The sequence below is a fragment of the Panthera leo genome, chromosome D1 (assembly GCF_018350215.1).
Source record: "Panthera leo isolate Ple1 chromosome D1, P.leo_Ple1_pat1.1, whole genome shotgun sequence".
NCBI lineage: Eukaryota > Metazoa > Chordata > Mammalia > Carnivora > Felidae > Panthera > Panthera leo.
In genome coordinates this window covers 10,184,254-10,202,054 of record NC_056688.1, presented here as the reverse complement: position 1 = coordinate 10,202,054, position 17,801 = coordinate 10,184,254, and the positions used below count along the sequence as shown (strand labels likewise).

The 17,801-nt window shown below is 39.4% G+C and overlaps 1 protein-coding gene across 1 annotated transcript in view; it reads right to left on the bottom strand.

Annotated features, from left to right (window-relative positions):
• The window catches only part of DLAT (dihydrolipoamide S-acetyltransferase), a 29,289-nt gene that overhangs the window by 2,523 nt on the left and 8,965 nt on the right, over positions 1 to 17,801 (bottom strand). Inside the window, exons 8-13 of the mRNA XM_042903992.1 lie at positions 10,448 to 10,515; positions 9,066 to 9,158; positions 8,604 to 8,711; positions 4,731 to 4,846; positions 667 to 829; positions 25 to 161 (exon numbers count right to left, since the gene is read on the bottom strand). Coding sequence (XP_042759926.1) covers positions 25 to 161; positions 667 to 829; positions 4,731 to 4,846; positions 8,604 to 8,711; positions 9,066 to 9,158; positions 10,448 to 10,515 — 685 coding nt within the window. The remainder of the gene's footprint in view (positions 1 to 24; positions 162 to 666; positions 830 to 4,730; positions 4,847 to 8,603; positions 8,712 to 9,065; positions 9,159 to 10,447; positions 10,516 to 17,801) is intronic.

Here is a 17,801-nt window from a genome sequence, read left to right as displayed (position 1 = left end):
CTCCCTCTTTATTTTGGTACTTACCCTTTTTCATTATCTGCTGGAACCAGTCTATCCTCTGAAGCACCAATCGCCAAAATACATGCTTGAGGTGGGTTAATAATAGCAGAGAAGTTCTTAATTCCAAACATCCCTAAATTAGATATTGTAAAAGTACCACCCTAGAAGAAAAGAGATTAAAAATAGATCATGTTAATTGCTTCCCAACATAAAAAAAAGACAAAATGTTACATGAAAAGACCTTAAGGTCATCTTTAAGAAAGGCCTATGAACTATTAAAAAAAAAAAAGGAAAGGAAAATGGTAAGCGCATAAATACACATATCAGAACATCAAGTTGTACAACCTAAATGTATATAATTCTTATTTGCTATTTAAATACAACAATAAAGCTGAAAGTGGGGAAAAAGGCCTGAATGGAATAGACTTTAATGAAAATATACAAGCATTACAATATGAACAAAAGTCAGTTGTGTGCCTTTTGCAAATTGCTGGAAAATATCTTATTTTCAGCTTCTGATAGGTTATTCACTTTTTATTTTCAGGGCCTTGTGTCCATGAGAATACAAGGCATAATCAAAAGGTGGAAAATGCAATAAAAGCATTATGCTGCCCTTAAAAATAACGTAATTCTTAACATTCAGAAGGTAAATAAGTAATACTGTACCTGGAACTCATGAGGCTGGAGTTTACCCTCTCGTGCTTTGGTTGCTAAAGAAACAACATCATTAGCAATGGCTTCCAGTCCTTTTATATGTGCATTAAATACAATAGGTGTAATGAGTCCTGCAGGAGTGCTGACTGCAACACTGATATCAACTACATGATTTCTATTGCAAAAGAAAAAAGAAAAGGACACTTCAATAATCATCAACAATATTAAGAGCTTATGTGTCATGTTAAGCAAGAATATTGATATTTATCTCAGTCTGGCCTACTGTTCAGCCAGAGAGATATCTCTTCTGGTGTTTACATTTTGCTATGCCCTTTCCCTAACTTGGACTTTTTGCAAATGGACAAGAAATGGGGTTGGTTACACATAACCTCTAACTGCCTCCCACTTGCCTTGACTGGCAGGTGGAAAAGGCCCGGCATTCAGTGAGAATTAAACAAGAACTCAAAGAACTCCCTGGATTTTGAGATGCAGTGGACTGGCTGGAGCTGAGCCTCCAGGCAGAGCTTGAGCAGACGGAAGGAAGAGTGGAGGGAGTGGACTGCACCGTGGGAGAATCAAAGCTCAGGATGTAGGGTGGTGGTGTCTCAGGACAGAAAAATAGGGTTCCCAATCTGTATTATGCCACAGGTACCTTTGCATCTGTGTCCTTTCTCAGAGTATATATTTTTAACACACAAAATACTCAAATTACAAGTAACAAAAAAACACAACCAAACAAAAAGCCCCAACTATACTGAAATTCAATTACCAAGCTATTCAAAAAACAAAACTGCGGGTGCCTGGGTGGCTCAGTCGGTTAAGCTTCCGACTTCGGCTCAGGTCACGATATCATGGTTTAGGGGTTTGAGCCCCAGCTCAGGCTCTCGGCTGTCAGCCTGTCAGTGCAGAGCCTGGAGCCTACTTCAGATTCTGTCTCCCTCCCTCTCTGCCCCTCTCCTACTTGAGCTCTGACTCTGTTTCTCAAAAATAAATAAACATTAAAAAATTTTTTAAAAATTGTGACACATGTGCTTCTGTATTAATAAGATCAGGCAATAGGTCTAATAATTGCTACAATTTTGAAGTAGTGATAAGCAAAAACCACTTTTAAGACTCCTGCAACAAAGCTGTGATATGAAAATAGGTGATTTTTACTGGTCACCAGCACAAGTACTGTTAATACCTCTTTGATTTGTTCTCTACATTTACGGTAAGAGGAAATGCCAAATTTCAGTTAGAGGCTAGTGGAAAGGAATGACTTTTTCCCCCTCAGCCAAGTTCCCAAACTCCCAAATTGTATCCACAGCCTCCTTGGGGTCTGTGTAAGGGCCCGTGCTGATGTATTCTGCAATGGAAAAAAAGTTAAAACTTCACAGGAAGAACTCCAGCTATTTCTAGGCACAAGCTTTAGAATATTATGGTATGGTACCAAATCCCTCAAAGTGCCCAAGCTGAGCCCTCAAAGTGCCCAAGCTGAGCAGGGCAGTGGGATTGTCACTTGTAAACATAAGGATGTGCTCTAATGATAGTGTGTGACTATCACAACTGGGCTCTAGCCAAGGTATGACATAACGAACACTCCTTTCTTAACTACCCTGTCCTCCTAAGAGAGTAAGCATGGTGTTTCTCACCTTGTTCACTGATGAATATAGCCAACAGTACATGTTCAATAAATATCTGTTCAATGGCTATATAAACAAACGGATGAAGGGCAATTCTACTCCAAGGAATGAACCCAAGAAAAATAAAAATGTAGGTCAACACAAAGAATTATACACATATGTTCCTAACAGCTCTCTAGAAGATACATCTTTGTCTTAATCCCAGAATCTATCAATGTGATCTTATTTAGTAAAAAAGATCTTTGCAGATTCAATTAGGATCTTGAGATGAAATCATCCTGGATTATCTGGGTGGGCCCTAAATCCAATGCCAAGTACCCTTGTAAGAGACAGAAGAGAAGACATGGACACAGAGGAGAAGGCCATGTGAGGATGCAGGCAGAGGTTAGAGTTATGCAGCCACAAGCCAAGGAATGCCTGGAGCCACCAAAACTGGAAAAAACAAGGGAAGATTCTCCCCGAGAGCCTACAGAGGGAGTGCAGCCTTGCTAACACCTTACTTTTGGACTTTTGGCCTTCAGAACTATGAGAGAATAAATTTTTCTTTTAAGCCACCAATTTTGTAGTCATTTGTAACAGAAGCCCTAGGAAACTAATATAGTCTATAAGGCATAGTAAGACCCTCAGATGTCCTCCCAGAGGGGGATGACAAAGGAAAAAGCATGAGTAGGTTACTGTGACATCTGACAGGATTGAAAAATGGTTTAGAGTTCTCCTGGGAACTTTCAGAAAGAACTGATGGTGAGTACATAGAAAACTAGCTCCTTCTTAGGGAACCATTAAGATCAGCCTGGTCACTATTCACAGCATACTACATCTCTTAGTCATAAATAATATTTTTATGGGCATAAAAATATGAATACTGAATACTGATTTATCCAATATTTGTGCTGTAATCAATTTGTAATCAATTTGATAGGATAATGGTGTGTGTGTGTGTATTTTTTAGAAATACAAAAGTAAATACCAGGGGAAAAAAAAAACAGTTTAAAAGTTGTATTTGCCTCTTGGGAGTAGACCTCAGATTAACAGTTGAGTACGTTGGGCGCCCAGGTGGCTCAGTTGGTTCAGCATCTGACTTCAACTCAGGTCATCATCTCGCAACTTGTGAGTTCAAGCCCCACATGAGGCTCTCTGGTCTCAGCACAGAGCCTGCTTTGGATCCTCTGTTTCCCTCTCTCTGCCCCTCCCCTGCTCACTCTCTCTCAAAAATAAATAAAAATTAAAAAATTTTTTTTTTACCACACAAAGCTGGAGCACTGGGTGTTATATGTAAGTGATGAATCACTAAATTCTACTCCTGAAACCATTCTTTCATTATGTTAACTAACTTGGATTTAAAAAAAAAAAAAAAAAAAAAAAAAAGTTGAGTAGGTCACTGTAAGCCAGGGAGCAATATTCTAAAAAAAAATTTTTTTAATGTTTTATTTTGAGAGAGAGAGACACACACACAGAGTACAAGTGGGGGAGCGGTAGAGAAAGAGAGAGAGTTCTGAGCTGTCAGCACAGAGCCTGGCATGGGGCTCAAACTCACAAACTGTGAGATCATGACCGGAGCCAAAGTCAGATGCTGAACCACCTGAGCCACTCAGGGAGCAATATTCTAATGTATACACTCTTATTTTAATAAAAATTAAATAATAATAACATAAAAGAATCTACATAGTACAAGCCTAGGCACAGGAGTCAGAATCCTGGTTCCAGTCAGTTTTGCTACTTCCTAACAAATTAATCCAAGGAAAGTTATTTAACTCATTGAGCTTCAGTTTCTTCATCTGTAAAATGGAAGTGAAAGTCCCTAATTCATAAGGTGGCCATAAGGATTAAAATGAGACAACATGTGAAAGACAGCACCATGCCAGCCACATGCTACCATATACTTTTTTTTAAATGTTTATTTATTTTTGAGAGATTAAGAGAGAGAGCACACGAGCAGGGGAGGGGCAGAGACAGGGAGACAGAGGATATGAAGTAGGCTCTGCACTTCAGGAAACAATATTAGTTTCCTGAGACGCAGAGCTCAAACCCACGAACCGTGAGATCATGACCTGAGCCGAAGTCAGATGCTTAACCAACTGAGCCACCCAGGAGCCCCACATAATATTAACAAATATGTTTCTTGGTACTGTTTTCAATTTGCCTTCATTAAAGTTCAGCAGAATTAACTGGTAAATAAAAAACATTTCAACCTTACTTTCTAAAGTTTGTTATCAACTTTAATTATTCATATCTGTAAATTTACCTTCCTTTCCTACACTCAAAGAATTTGTAGTCCTTCCTAACTGAACATTACCTCGTCAACAGTTTTACATTGTTTTCAATCTGTTTTGCCTATGGAAGTCATCTCCCTCCTGTATTCCATTTCTCCGCACCCCCTACATTCCTAGTTCTACATGAGAAACCACAAGAAAACTGCTGATGGATATACACCTTCCCCAGCAGTATCTTACTTACTGTCTTATAACTGTGTCCAGCCAAGAAGAATTGGCTTCAGGAACTTTTAAACATGCCAAAGCTGAAGCTTTTATGATGAAGTCATTGACAGAAATTTTGCTTCTCCCTTCTAACATCTGCAAAGACAAGAAACCATTGTATTTTCTTCAATTCTCTTCCTGAAGACTGAAACTATATCACCTGGCAGGGGATGTGAGAGGGGCAAACACAAATGTCCTGAGGTATAAAGGATGAAATGAAACTAAATTTGGTTGTTTCAACTTTTTTAACGTAGGTCTTTTCAGCCATAAGTTTCCCGCTAAGCACTCCTTTACCTGTGTCCCATAAGTTACGGTATATTAAAAAGGCCGCCTTTTTCACTTATCTCAACAAAACCAAAAGTTGGTTCTATGAAAAAATCAACAAAATGATAAACGTTTAGCCAGACTGACAAAGAGAAAAAGAAGACTCAAATTCCCAAAATCAGAAATGAAGTAGAGGACATTACTATATGTCCTACAGAAATAAAAAAGATTACTGGTAATACTATGAACACCTATATGCCACAATTAGCTAACTTTGAGAAAAATTCCTAGAAAGACACAAACTACCAAAACTGAATCAAAAAGAAATAGAACCTCTGAATAGATCTAGAGCTAACAATAAAGAGACTGAATGATAATTTAGAAACTACCCACGTAAGACAGCCTAGATCCAGACGGCTTCCCCAACTGGTGAATTCTGCCAGACATTTAAAGAAGAATTAGTATCAATTCTTCACAAACTCTTCCAAAATAGGGAACACTTCCCCACTCATTCTAGAGGTCAATATTAATCCAATACCAAAACCACATGAAGATATAATAAAAAAAAAAAAACAACCCAGAAAAAACAAAACTACAGACAAGTATAATTTATGAATATAGATAACAAAAACTCTCAAAATAACTCTAGCAAACCAAATCCAGCAATACAAGAAAAGGATTATTCACCATGACCAAATGGGATTTGTCCCAGGAATGCAAGGATGGTTTAACATCTGAAAATCAATTTATCTAATAATGTCCTAATGGAATGTAGGACAAAAATCACACAACCATCTCAACAGACACAGAAAAAGCAGACAAAATTCAACCACCACTTCATAAAAACTAGGAATAGAAAGGAAGTTCCCCAACCTGATGATAAAACAGATCTACAAAAGCTCATAGTCATCATCATCATACTTTAGTGGTAAAAGACTTACATCCCCTTAAGATCAAGAACAAAACAAAGACATCCACTTTACCACTTCCAGTCAACATTTTGCTAGCCAGAGAAGCCAGCCAGAGAAGTTGCCCAAGAAAAGGTACCCAAATTGGAAAGGAAAAAGTACAACTATGTTTGCAGATGACATGATCTTGTATATAGAAAATCCTAAGGAACACACTAAATAAAAAATAAGGTTGTAAGATACAAGATCAATATACAAAAATCAATGGTATTTATATACAATAGCAATGAACACGAGATTTATAATAGTATTAAAAAGAATAAAATACATAGGAGCAAATTTAACAAAAGAAGTACAAAAACTTACACTCAAAAAATTATAAACATGATTGAAAGAAATGAAAGACCTAAATAAATGCAAAGACACCCCCTGTTCATGGAGTGGGAACACTGTTAAGAAGGCAATACTCCCCAAGTTGATTTATCGATTCCATGAAGTCCCTATCCCTATAGGAAATATCCAAAACAGGCAAATCTAAGATGGAAAGTAGGTAAGAAGTTGTCTAGGGTTGGGGAGGATGAGAGAGGTGGGGTGGGGGCTATGGCTAAGGAGAGAATGGTTTCATTTTGGGGTGATAAGAAGGCTCCAAAATTTATTGTGGTGATGGTCACAGAATTCTGAATATACTAAAAGCCACTGAATTATAAACCTTATATGGGTGAATGGTATTATATGTGCATTATATCCAAATAAAGCTGTTTAAGAGAAATGAATAAAATATTACATTGGACATATATTTTTCACGCCTGATTTTCAAATAAATTATAAAATAGCTTTAACATTTTGACAATGAAAGTAAGCAATCATCTTTAACCTCTGTGCCAGTTAAAAAGCTCTGTTAATGCTTCATTGCTTCATTCTTTCATGCATCTAATATTTGAGTACTCCGTTCAGACATATAGCTCTAAAGCCCTGGATATAAAGCAGTGAAAAAAATGGGTAAAAATTCTACTCTCGGAGGCTTACTTTTTTTTTTTTTTTTTTTTTTTTACATGTTTACTTATTTTTGAGAGAGAACGCACATGCACAAAAGGGAAAAGGGCAGAGAGAGAGGGGGACAAAGGATCCAAAACAGGCTCTGCACTGATAGCACAGAGCACAATGTGGGGCTCAAACTGTCAAACTGAGAGTTTGTGACCCAAGCTGAAGTCAGATGCTTAACCAACTGGGCCACCCAGGTGCCCTGGGGACCTTACAATCTAAAGGGGTGGATAGATAATAAACATACAGCATGTAAAATAATGTCACATGATAAAGAAAAAAAATAGAGGAAAAGAACTAGAGGGAGAAGTGACCACTCACCCCAATCCTCTTCCCTTAATTTTAGAATAAGGTGACCAGGAAAGACTAGAGAAGGTGATATTGAGTCAGATCCTCACTGGTAAAGGAGGAAGCCAGATAGATGCTAGGGGGTGAATATTCCATGCACAGGGAACAGCAAGTGCAAGGGGCCTCAAGTAGGAGTACACAGGTGGAATGTCAAGGAACAGCAAGGCAACCATTGTTTTTGCAGCAGAGTAAACAAGTAGGAAAAGTAGTAGGAGGTCAGAGAGGCTACAGATAACCTGTGTAAGGTGCTGAATGCTGTTCTAATGCCCTCAGTGCCACTGGCTTTTACTTTTCACTTCTTTGAAAACATCTTTCATATCCCTCTCCTACTCCATTCTTAATGCAACCGTCTAGTCCAGACCCTTATCATGCTTACAGGACAAGCATAACTAGTCTCTGCCATTAAAGCACGCCACTATATATCTATTTCGACTAAACTTAAAATATTGCTATCATCATGTCACTATTACTGGTTTCTTCATGTCTAATTCATCAAGTCCAAATTGTTCTGCTTGTAAACAAGGTCTTCCCTAAACCAACAACTGCATACCCACCCTAGAAAAAGGTAGTCTCTCTTCTACATCTACAATATTTACTTCCTTTCTTAAAAGCATTTTACCTCTATGGTATTCCATCATTAGAATGAACTTTCTACAACTTCTTTGCAATTCAAACACATACTACTCTACATGGCTTAACCAAGTTTTTCTTACACCACTGTGAATTCCCCAACTACTTTTACTGGGTTCCTCCTCTGAATTCCTAGAACACTTAACCCATACAACATAATTTAGCAGACAAAGGACATTACCATAAAGAGATTGATGTACAAATAAGTATTTTTACTTTAATAAAAATTGCCTTCTCTGTTTTTCACATGCATTATCTCAATTAGATTATAAACTGAAACTCATGGAGAAGGACTATACCTTATTCTATCTTCCCAAAAGTGCCTTATACTGAACACTAAATAGGTAATTGGTACTTAACTGCAAACACAGAGTAAACATACTCTTATCTAGCTTATCTTATCTAGCTTCATGGGATCACAGTGACTGAGGTAGGCTACAATGGATCCAAGGCAAAATCAACTTTAAATAATAAGCTTTAATCAAGGGTTAGAAAATAAAAATTGTCCAAGATATTCTCTCGGCAAGTTAAAATTATGAAGACACCATTTTCCAACATCAACTGGCATATTGGAACAAAAAATATGGGCAAAAATGTGTATGTTTAGTGGGGAAATACAAACATTTTAGAATTTACAGAGTTGGAATTTCCAGACCTTTTACCTTATTAAGTTCTTTCCGTACCAACAAAACTTCTCCCATATTTACGTCAATGGAAAGGTAATAATGAGGTATGGTTTGCTTAGACTGCATTAACCGCTGTGCAATAACCTAGAATCAAAGACATTAAAACATCACTTGTCTTAAGTGGTTCTTTTCTTTATTATCTAATTCAGGACTCTGTTTGCCCCTTTACTAGCTCCCTGGTAATGCTTACCTCAAGCATTATAACTGGAATATGGAGGACTGCACCGTAACCTGGGCCCCTTCTAGTGGTGTTTAATCAATATAATGTTTGTTTTTCCCAAGTATCTAATTGGCCAAAGCAAACATCTTAAGCTAGTCATCTATGATTCCCAACTAAAAAAAGTCTCTGTTAGTGTTTCAAACCATGAATGCAATTAAACAATCAGGGTAAAGACGCCCCCTATGGTGCTGGTTGCAGGTTTAGGGTAATATTCTTACTCGGCGAATGTTGCTGACTGGGACATCTGTGAAGACACCTGTGGGAACGGGTGCCACTCCTGGACCCGGGGCAGGCACAGCAGCTGCTGGAGCCTATGGGGAAGTAAAAAAGCTCTTAGTAACTGACTCAATCCTGGCATATACAACTGGGGCAAGTCAGTGACTCTACAGATGGCAAAGTACAAATTAGAAGGCTTAGAGAAAATAGCTATTTCTATCCCAAGAGAGCAAAAGGGACTCTTATTTGTACTGTGCTTACACAACAGTTCTGATTTTAATTTTTATACTTAGAATTCTGTAATCATGTCTTAAGTATCATTTTTCTTTGTTCAATGATTACTTTGTCAAAATAATTTTGTATCTGCAAAATTACCTTCAAGAAAAGCAATCAAAGCATTCTTAAACTGAAAGAAGTAGACATAAACATAAACAAGGTAATTATTTTTCTGGACAGTGTTAAAAAACAATGACAAATCTTTCATTTTAAAACAAACATCTAAATAACTAAATCATTTTCCTTACTTTTAGCTAATAATCTTAACAATTTAAACCAACTAAACATTAGTTGATTGGTTATGTGGATTTAATCCCTGTGTGGAATAATTAACCACATAAAATTGAAACTCTATTCAACCAACTTGTAAGCATGTTTTTAAAAACAGAGCCAGTCAGGGATGCCTGGGTGGCTCAGCCAGTTAAGCATCCGACTATAGTTCAGGTCATGATCTCACGGTTTGTGGGTTGGAGCCCCGTGTGGGGCTCTGTGCTGACAGCTCAGAGTCTGGACCTGCTTCAGATTCTGTTTCCATCTCTCTCTGCCCCTCCCCCACGCTCGCTCGCTCTGTCTCAAAAATAAATAAAACGTTAAAAAAAAAAAAAAATCAAAATAGGGCCTGAGTGAGAAGGAGGGTTTGTTAGGAAAAATTCAGTACCACTGGAAAAAAAAAATTGGAATGAGTGTCAATGTAGCATTATCATCTTTCCTTTTTTTTCCTTTTTAATGTTTGTTTATTTTTGAGAGAGAGTGCACATGATCAGGGGAGGAGCAGAGTGAGAAGGGGACAGAGGATCTGAAGCAGGCTCTGCAGTGAAAGCAGTGAGCCCGACGCGGGGCTCGAACTCGTGAACTGTGAGATCATACCTGAGCTGAAGTTGGACGCTCAACCGAATGAGCCACCCAGGCAGGCGCCCCTCATCTTTCCTTGTGTATGCTGAATGATAGCACATTCATATCTATATAGTGCTAGCCAGTGAAATTAGGCAAAACACAATTCTGGTCAAGCTATTTCATTCATAAATAATGTATGAAAGGGTCTAACAGGTTGGACAAAACATTTTGCAGGAACAAAGTGCCAAAAAAAAAAAAGCCAAATGTAACTCACAGGAGCAGCTTTAGTAGGCACAAAAGAGTCGATATCCTTCTTGATGATTCTGCCGTCTGGTCCCGTCCCTGGAAGAGACGCATAAATATCACACATGTGACAGCACACCACTGGTTCCTCTGGGATATCGACACTGTGATCCTGAAGTGCAAGTTCCTAAGGGTTCTCTACCAAAGACCCTCTGAAGTGGTCACTGCTCTACTCCTGCACCTTAAAGTTCTCTCTAAAAAAAATAGCAGCTTTTATGCAATTATTAATTTTGATTCACAGAGTGCTCTTGTTTGAGCTGTAGCCGTTCTTTTCTTAATTACTACAGCAAATGCTCCGTTAGGCGAATGTGATAACCGCTACACTACGGAAACCCTGTGGCAGCAAATGCTCTTTGTTAAGTATTTCTCTTTCAGAGTTTTGTATCAGTTGTTCTTCATTTTTTTATGTCCTTTACTTTTAAATTGGGAAATACTGGCATATGGCTAATGCTGAATACAATTTATACCTCCAAAACAAAGTCTAGCTGCCTCTTCTCCTAGGCAGCTCCAAAAAAAACCCTTTCTGAATCTTGAAATGGATCTCGTTTGAGTTCTAGATTCGTTTGATCGTAAAGAATTCCTTTTGTACAGAGTCGACAGGACAACTATTTCAGATAATTTTTTCACCCCAAAATAGCTTGAATAACTCTCAGCTGCAATGATCTTATCTCTATAATTGTTTCTTTCTCCTGTGGGCTCCATCACTCACAGCTCTGTCACACCTGCCAAGGCTCTAACCTGGCCTATGTCAGAGGCCTGGGAGTGAAGTGTGTGCAATGTCACACGTGGGGAAAAATCTTTAAAATCCTCTCACAACAGGCTGAGTTTTATTTTCACTCAATTTCCTTCCTCCGCCCATCCACAACCAATCAGCTTTAACTTTAGACCCAAACGGATTCCTGAACCTTAATTCTAAGGAGATTCAGAATTTAGTTATTTAAAATACCTTTTAAACTGGCCCACTTCTAGAAAAAATTTGGTCAAATTGATTCATCTTCCCCCAAGGCAGACTTTTAAAAGGATTCTTGTTGTACGCAGTTCGTCCCAACTCCTTTCCTTCATTATGAAAAATGAGTTGGCTAGGATTGTGCTTATCCTCACCCGGAGCTCTAGAACAGAGGTAGCAGTACCCCTATTAGATTCGCCTCTTTTATAAAAGACAGAACCCATAACCTCCCATTACCACCAAGGCTGATCTGGACACCACAGCTCCTTGAGAGGAGGAGACCTACAGAATCATCTGCCTTTGGTTGGACTTCAGCCACCCTCAAGAAATTCCCATTAGGAGTCAGCTGAAATCTTTTAAATGTTTCTGTCCATCTCCCTACAGAGGCACAACAGGCCATCATAAAGCAATATGGTATAAAGGGAAGAACACCAGGCTAGGAGGAAAAATGCAGGGCTGTGTCAGATAAAAATTAGACACAGCCTCTGTGCTGGTCTTTTTAGTCTCATCTGTAGGACACAGGTTATAATGCCGGCCCCTGCTCGAAGGAATGTGTGAGCACTGATGATCACATGGGATAGTGATGTGAAAGTGCTTTGCCTCAAAGAAATAGAAAACAAACATGGGGACCTGGGAGACACATCAAACTTGGACACTAGGGTTTAGGCTTTAAAACAGTTTCTGTCTGGGACACCTGGGTGGTGTCTTTCAGCACAGAGCCTACTTGGGACTCTCTCTCCTTCCACTCCTCCCCTGAGCATGTATACGCTCTCGCTCTCAAAACAAATAAAAATAAACGTAAAAAAGGAAGTTTCTCCCCAAATGATTACAAGTAGTCATATTTGCTAAGTCATTTGTCCCTCCAAGAAGGCGGGGCGGGGGGGGGGGGGGGGACTAGAGGTTGAGTTCAACAGTTCACAGCCAAGGATTTAAATAAACATGCCTTCTTACTGAACTCTCTATCAAATAAATACTCTTAACAACAAGATTTGGAGCTTCTGGGTTGGTGAACACATCAATGTGCTAGGAGGGCAGTCCTCCGAGCGAGGGCATGCAAGCTTTGCACCCCCCCACCACAAACCACTCCTCGTCCTATGCATCTCTTCTACTGACTGCCCCTGCACATCCTTTACAGTAAACCAGTAAGTACAGTGCTTTCCTGAGTTCTGTGAGTCGTTCTAGTGAATTTTCATACCTAAAGTGGGGTCTTGGGAAGTCCTGACTTATAGCCAGTGGGTCTGAAGTATGGGTGGTCCCTGGGACCTGTAACTGGCATCAGAAGTGGGGCTGAGCCCTCAAGCCTGGGGGGCCCGATGCTAACTCTGGATAGTGTCAGAACAGGATTAAAGTGTTGGATACCCAAATGGTAGCAGAGAATGGATTGTTGGTGTGGAAAAAAAACATACATTTGATGACAGAGAGGTGTCAGAAAACCCCACGCAATCACTGATCCTCTCAGCTTGCTTATTCTAGACCATTCCTTCCTACTGCAAAATTTCTTCAGTCTCACCAAGACCCCCCACTCCACTGACTTGACCGCTCCCATCATCTACCATCTCCCTATCCCCTACACTTCCTCACCCAGGTTCCAATGGGTGGATCACGGTTATAGTCACTCCCTGGTCAAAATCTAAAAAGTCTGCCGGCTCAAGGGAAACAAAAGCAAATATGAACTACTAGGACCTCATCAAGATAAAAAGCTTCTGCACAACAAAAGAAACAACAAAACTAAAAGGCAAGTATGGAATGGGAGAAGACATCTGCCAATGACATCTGATAAAGGGTTAGTATCCAAAATCTATAAAGAGGTTATCAAACTCAACACTCAAAAAAATAAATAATCCAGTTAAGAAATGGGCAGAAGAGAGGAGCCTGGGTGGCGCAGTCAGTTAAGTGTACAACTCTTGGTTTCGGATCCAGTCACGATGTCACAGCTCGTGGATTTAAGCCCCACATCGGGCTCTGCGCTGGCAGTGTGGAGCCTACTTGGGATGCGCTCTCTCTCTTTCTCTCTCTGACCTTCCCCGGCTCATGCTCTCTCTCTTTCAAAATAAAAAAAAGAAAAAAGAAAAGGGCAGAAGACATGAACCGACGTTTGTCCAAGGAAGATATCCAGATGGCCAACAGAGACGATGCTCAACATCACTCACCATTAAGAAAATACAAATCAAAACCACAATGAGATACCACCTCACACCTGTCAGAATAGCTAAAATTAACAACAAAAGAAACAACAGGTGTTGGCAAGGATGTGGAGAAAGGGGAACCCTCTTACACTGTTGGTGGGAACGCAAACTGGTGTAGCCACTCTGGAGGAGTATGGAGGTTCCTGAAAAAGTTAAATAGAACTACCCTATAACCCAGCAATTGTACTACTAGGTATTTACCCAAAGGATACAAAAATACTGATTCGAAGGGGCACATGCCCTCTGACGTTTATAGCAGCGCTACCGACAATAGCCAAACTATGGAAAGAGTCCAAATGTCCATCGACTGATGAAGATATAGTATATACATAAATGGCGTATCACTCAGCAATCAAAAAGAATGAAATCTTGCCATTTGCAACAACGTGGATGGAGCTACAGTGCATTTTGATAAGCAGAAAAAGTCAGAGAAAAACGAATACCTTCTGATTTCACTCATATGTGGAATTTAAGAAACAAAACAGATGAACACAGAGGAAGGGGAAAAAAAAGAGGAAAGCAAACCATAAGAGACTCTTAACTATAGAGAACAAACTGTGGGTTGATGGAGAGAGGTGGTCATGGGATAGGCTAAATGCAAGATGAGTATTAAGGACAGCACTTGTTGGGGTGAGCACGGGTATTATACGTAAGTGACATAATCATTAAGTTCTACACCTGAAACCAACTTTACCGTGTATGTTAACTAACTAGAATTTAAATAAAAACTTGAAAAAAAAAAGGTCTGCCTTCTCAGTGCCAGCATCAGAGTAGCTTAACGCTGTTGGAGACAAAAAAAGTACACACTTAGGTGACTGATTATACTCTAAATTCAGAGCCACAAACCTGAAATAGACACATAAACTGCCCAGAAACTAAGTTATATTTCCTTCGAATTCACTTTCCCTGAGAATACTACCTAACAAATTCTCTAACTGCAAACCTCCCCATACTCAGTCTCCAGCCGATACCTTCACTTCAGACTTTCTTGATCAAACTGCAGCAATCATTCTCCTCGTCCTCCACCACCAAGCCTATAAATCCACCCCATATTCTCCTCTCTCCTATAAAAATAACACAGAATGTTCTTAATTCCTATCAAAAGCCAATCCTTTCCTTCCTACATTTTCAAAAACTGTTTCTTGCCAAATTATTCTGCCCTTTCCTCACCATCTATTTATCCCTTTGTATTAGACCACTAGTTCTCACCAACACAATTTTGCCCCCCGGGGGACATGTGGCAATGTTTGAAGTTGTTTTCAGTTGTTACAAGTGGGTGATGCTACTATGACATAGTGGGTAGAAGCCTAGGATGTTACTGAGCATCCTACAAAACACAAGACACCTCCCTCCCCCAAACAAAAATTATCTGGTCAAAAATGTCAACTCTGCCACAGTTGAGAAACTCCATACTAGACCTCTTCTACTATCAATCACTCTCAAAAGCCCTCTCTTGAGCCCATATTCTCCTAAGCTACGTCCTATTTCTATGCCTTCCTTCATAGTGAAGCTTCTTAAATGAGTTGTCCACAAAGCTATCTCCACTTCTCCATCCATATTCTACTTTTCGGCTTACTCAGACTTCCACCAAACCTTTCTTTTGAAGTAACTGTTGTCAAGTCCCCATGTACCATCCTTGACTAAGTTCTGTTGATTCTGTCAAAAATGTGTCTTGAAGCTGTCCATTTCTTTTCATTTTCACTGTCACCATGCTGGAAAAGTCACCACTGTCAGCTCCAGCAAAAGCCTCTTAACAGGGACCTTGGCTTTCACTTGACCCACCTGCATAAAGCAGCTAAAATGATCTTTTAAAAATACTTCCCTATTGGAGCGCCTGGGTGGCTCAGTTGGTTGAGTGCCCAATTCTTGATTTCAGCTCAGGACTTGATTCTGAGGTTGTGGGATCGAGCCCCATGTCAGGCTCTGTGCTGAGCATGGAGCCTGCTTAGGATTCTTTCTGTTTCTCCCTCTGCCCCTCTGTCCTGCTCCACTCTCTCTAAAATTAAAATACACACACACACACACACACACACACACACACACACACACACACGCACACACACACACACACACAGGAACCAAAAAACCTGTCCTTATTTTAATCCTTTAGTGGCTTCCTACTATGCTTTAATAAAATTCAAATTATACAATGACCCATAAAGTGCTCCTGCTTCTCGCCCCTGTACTTCTTTCCAACCTCACCTCCTTCCACTAAACCCTCTGCTCACTATGCTCCATGAACACTGGCCTCCTCTATGTTCCTCAGATGTGCCAAGCTCTCTCCCACTTCAGATGTGTACTACTGGTCTCTCTGTGCCCAGTTCTTCACATGGTTGGCTCACAGCTTGTCACTCAATAGTGTATCACTTGGTTTCTTTCTTGGCATTCATCTTATGTAATAACAGGTTATTTTCATTTTTACAGCTAAAATCTCTATATGCTGTCTATGTGCAGGCACTCTTTGTTAACTTAATCCTCAAAACCTGTAAGCCATTATTTTTATACAGAAATGAAGAAACCGAAACATAAAAGGTCATAAAGCTAGAGTACAGCAGAGCCAGGATTCGAACCTGAGCACTCCAGCTCTGGAGCCCATACTCCTAACTACTAAGCTGCACTCCCTTTCTGTTCATTTAACTCTTTATTGTTGGTAATACAGGCATCTGAAACTGAAATCTTGTCTGTCTTATGAACAAGTGTTAGATGCATAGACAACACTCGATGAATTTTAAATACTGGTAAATGAATCACCTAACTCTAATTGCCTGATAAGAACATGGGGATTTCCCCACTCACATCTTGTGTATGGCAGCCAATGTTGCTAAGTATCTCATAAACGGTCCTTCTTCACTTGTCTAAATTCTTCAGATATAATTATTAATCCAGCCCCTCCTCCCCTTAAAATCTATCCCAACTTACTTTGCTAATTCTAGTCCCAAATAACATAAAAAAGTGGCCATATGCCATTGAAACAACACGAAGATGGAAAAAAGCATCTTAAAATATTACAAAAATCCTCTGAGGTCCAAAAAATTTACAACATTCTATTCTTATTCTTTGGGGACTGGCTTGCTTCCAAGCATGAAACAAAAGCCAGCAGACAGATGATAACCAGCACTGAATGCCCACAGCCAGACAACTGGGGAAATAACCAGTATCTAGACTCAAATTGCAACTTTACTACTTAACATAAAGGGAGATCCCTTAAGAGTATCTTCTTGGGGCACCTGGGTGGCTCAGTTAGTTAAGCGTCTGACTTCAGCTCAGGTCATGATCTCACAGTCCGTGAGTTGGAGCCCCACGTCGGGCTGAGTGCTGACAGCTCAGATCCTGGAGCCTGCCTTGAATTCTGTGTCTCCCTCTCTCTCTGTCCCTCCCCTGTTCATGCTTTCTCTCTCTCTCTCTCTCTCTTTCCTTCAAAAATAAATAAAAATAAAAAAAAAAAAAAGAGTATATTCTTATCCAAAAAATGGTGAATGAGAATTCTTATTTCAAGAAAAGAAGCGCTAAATGCAGTAATTCAGTGACTAGCTCATAGCAGAAGCCATCAAACCAGGCTTCAGGATTAGTAATTTCCACTTTGTTCAAATAAGTACACTAATTACCTTACATTTAATTTTAGCTCAAAGATACTTATTTAAATGCCAGGCAATAATATTAATATGAACAGAACTAACATTTGTTGAGTACCTATTATCCTCTAGATATTGTCTTAAGCCCTTTGCCTGTTTTAACGTACACATCATTTCAGTTTTACAGATGGAAGAGCAGATGGTTTAAGTAATTCATCTATAGACATACACAAGTAATTCACCTAAAGCCATATTACACAGAAGATGATAGAGCCAGGAGTAAACCCCAGATGGTCTGATTCAAGACCCCATACTCTTACCACTAAGCTATACTTTCTCTTTGGGGAGAGAAAGATAGGAGTAAGACATTTCCCTTTGCCCTCAAGGAGCTTTAGTTCAGTTTTATATGAATTCTATTATTCAAAGTCATTTCAAATCACCCCAGGTTTAGGTTTTGTTCACTAACAGAGACTTCTTAATACAAGGTCAAGTCATAAAATTCAACTTTGCTGCACAAGCACATTATACTTTCACCAACAATTAAGTAGTTCCCAAGAACCGAGAAAGAAAAAGGCTATCTATACTATATAGGTAGATCCTAAATGGACTGAATATAGCACA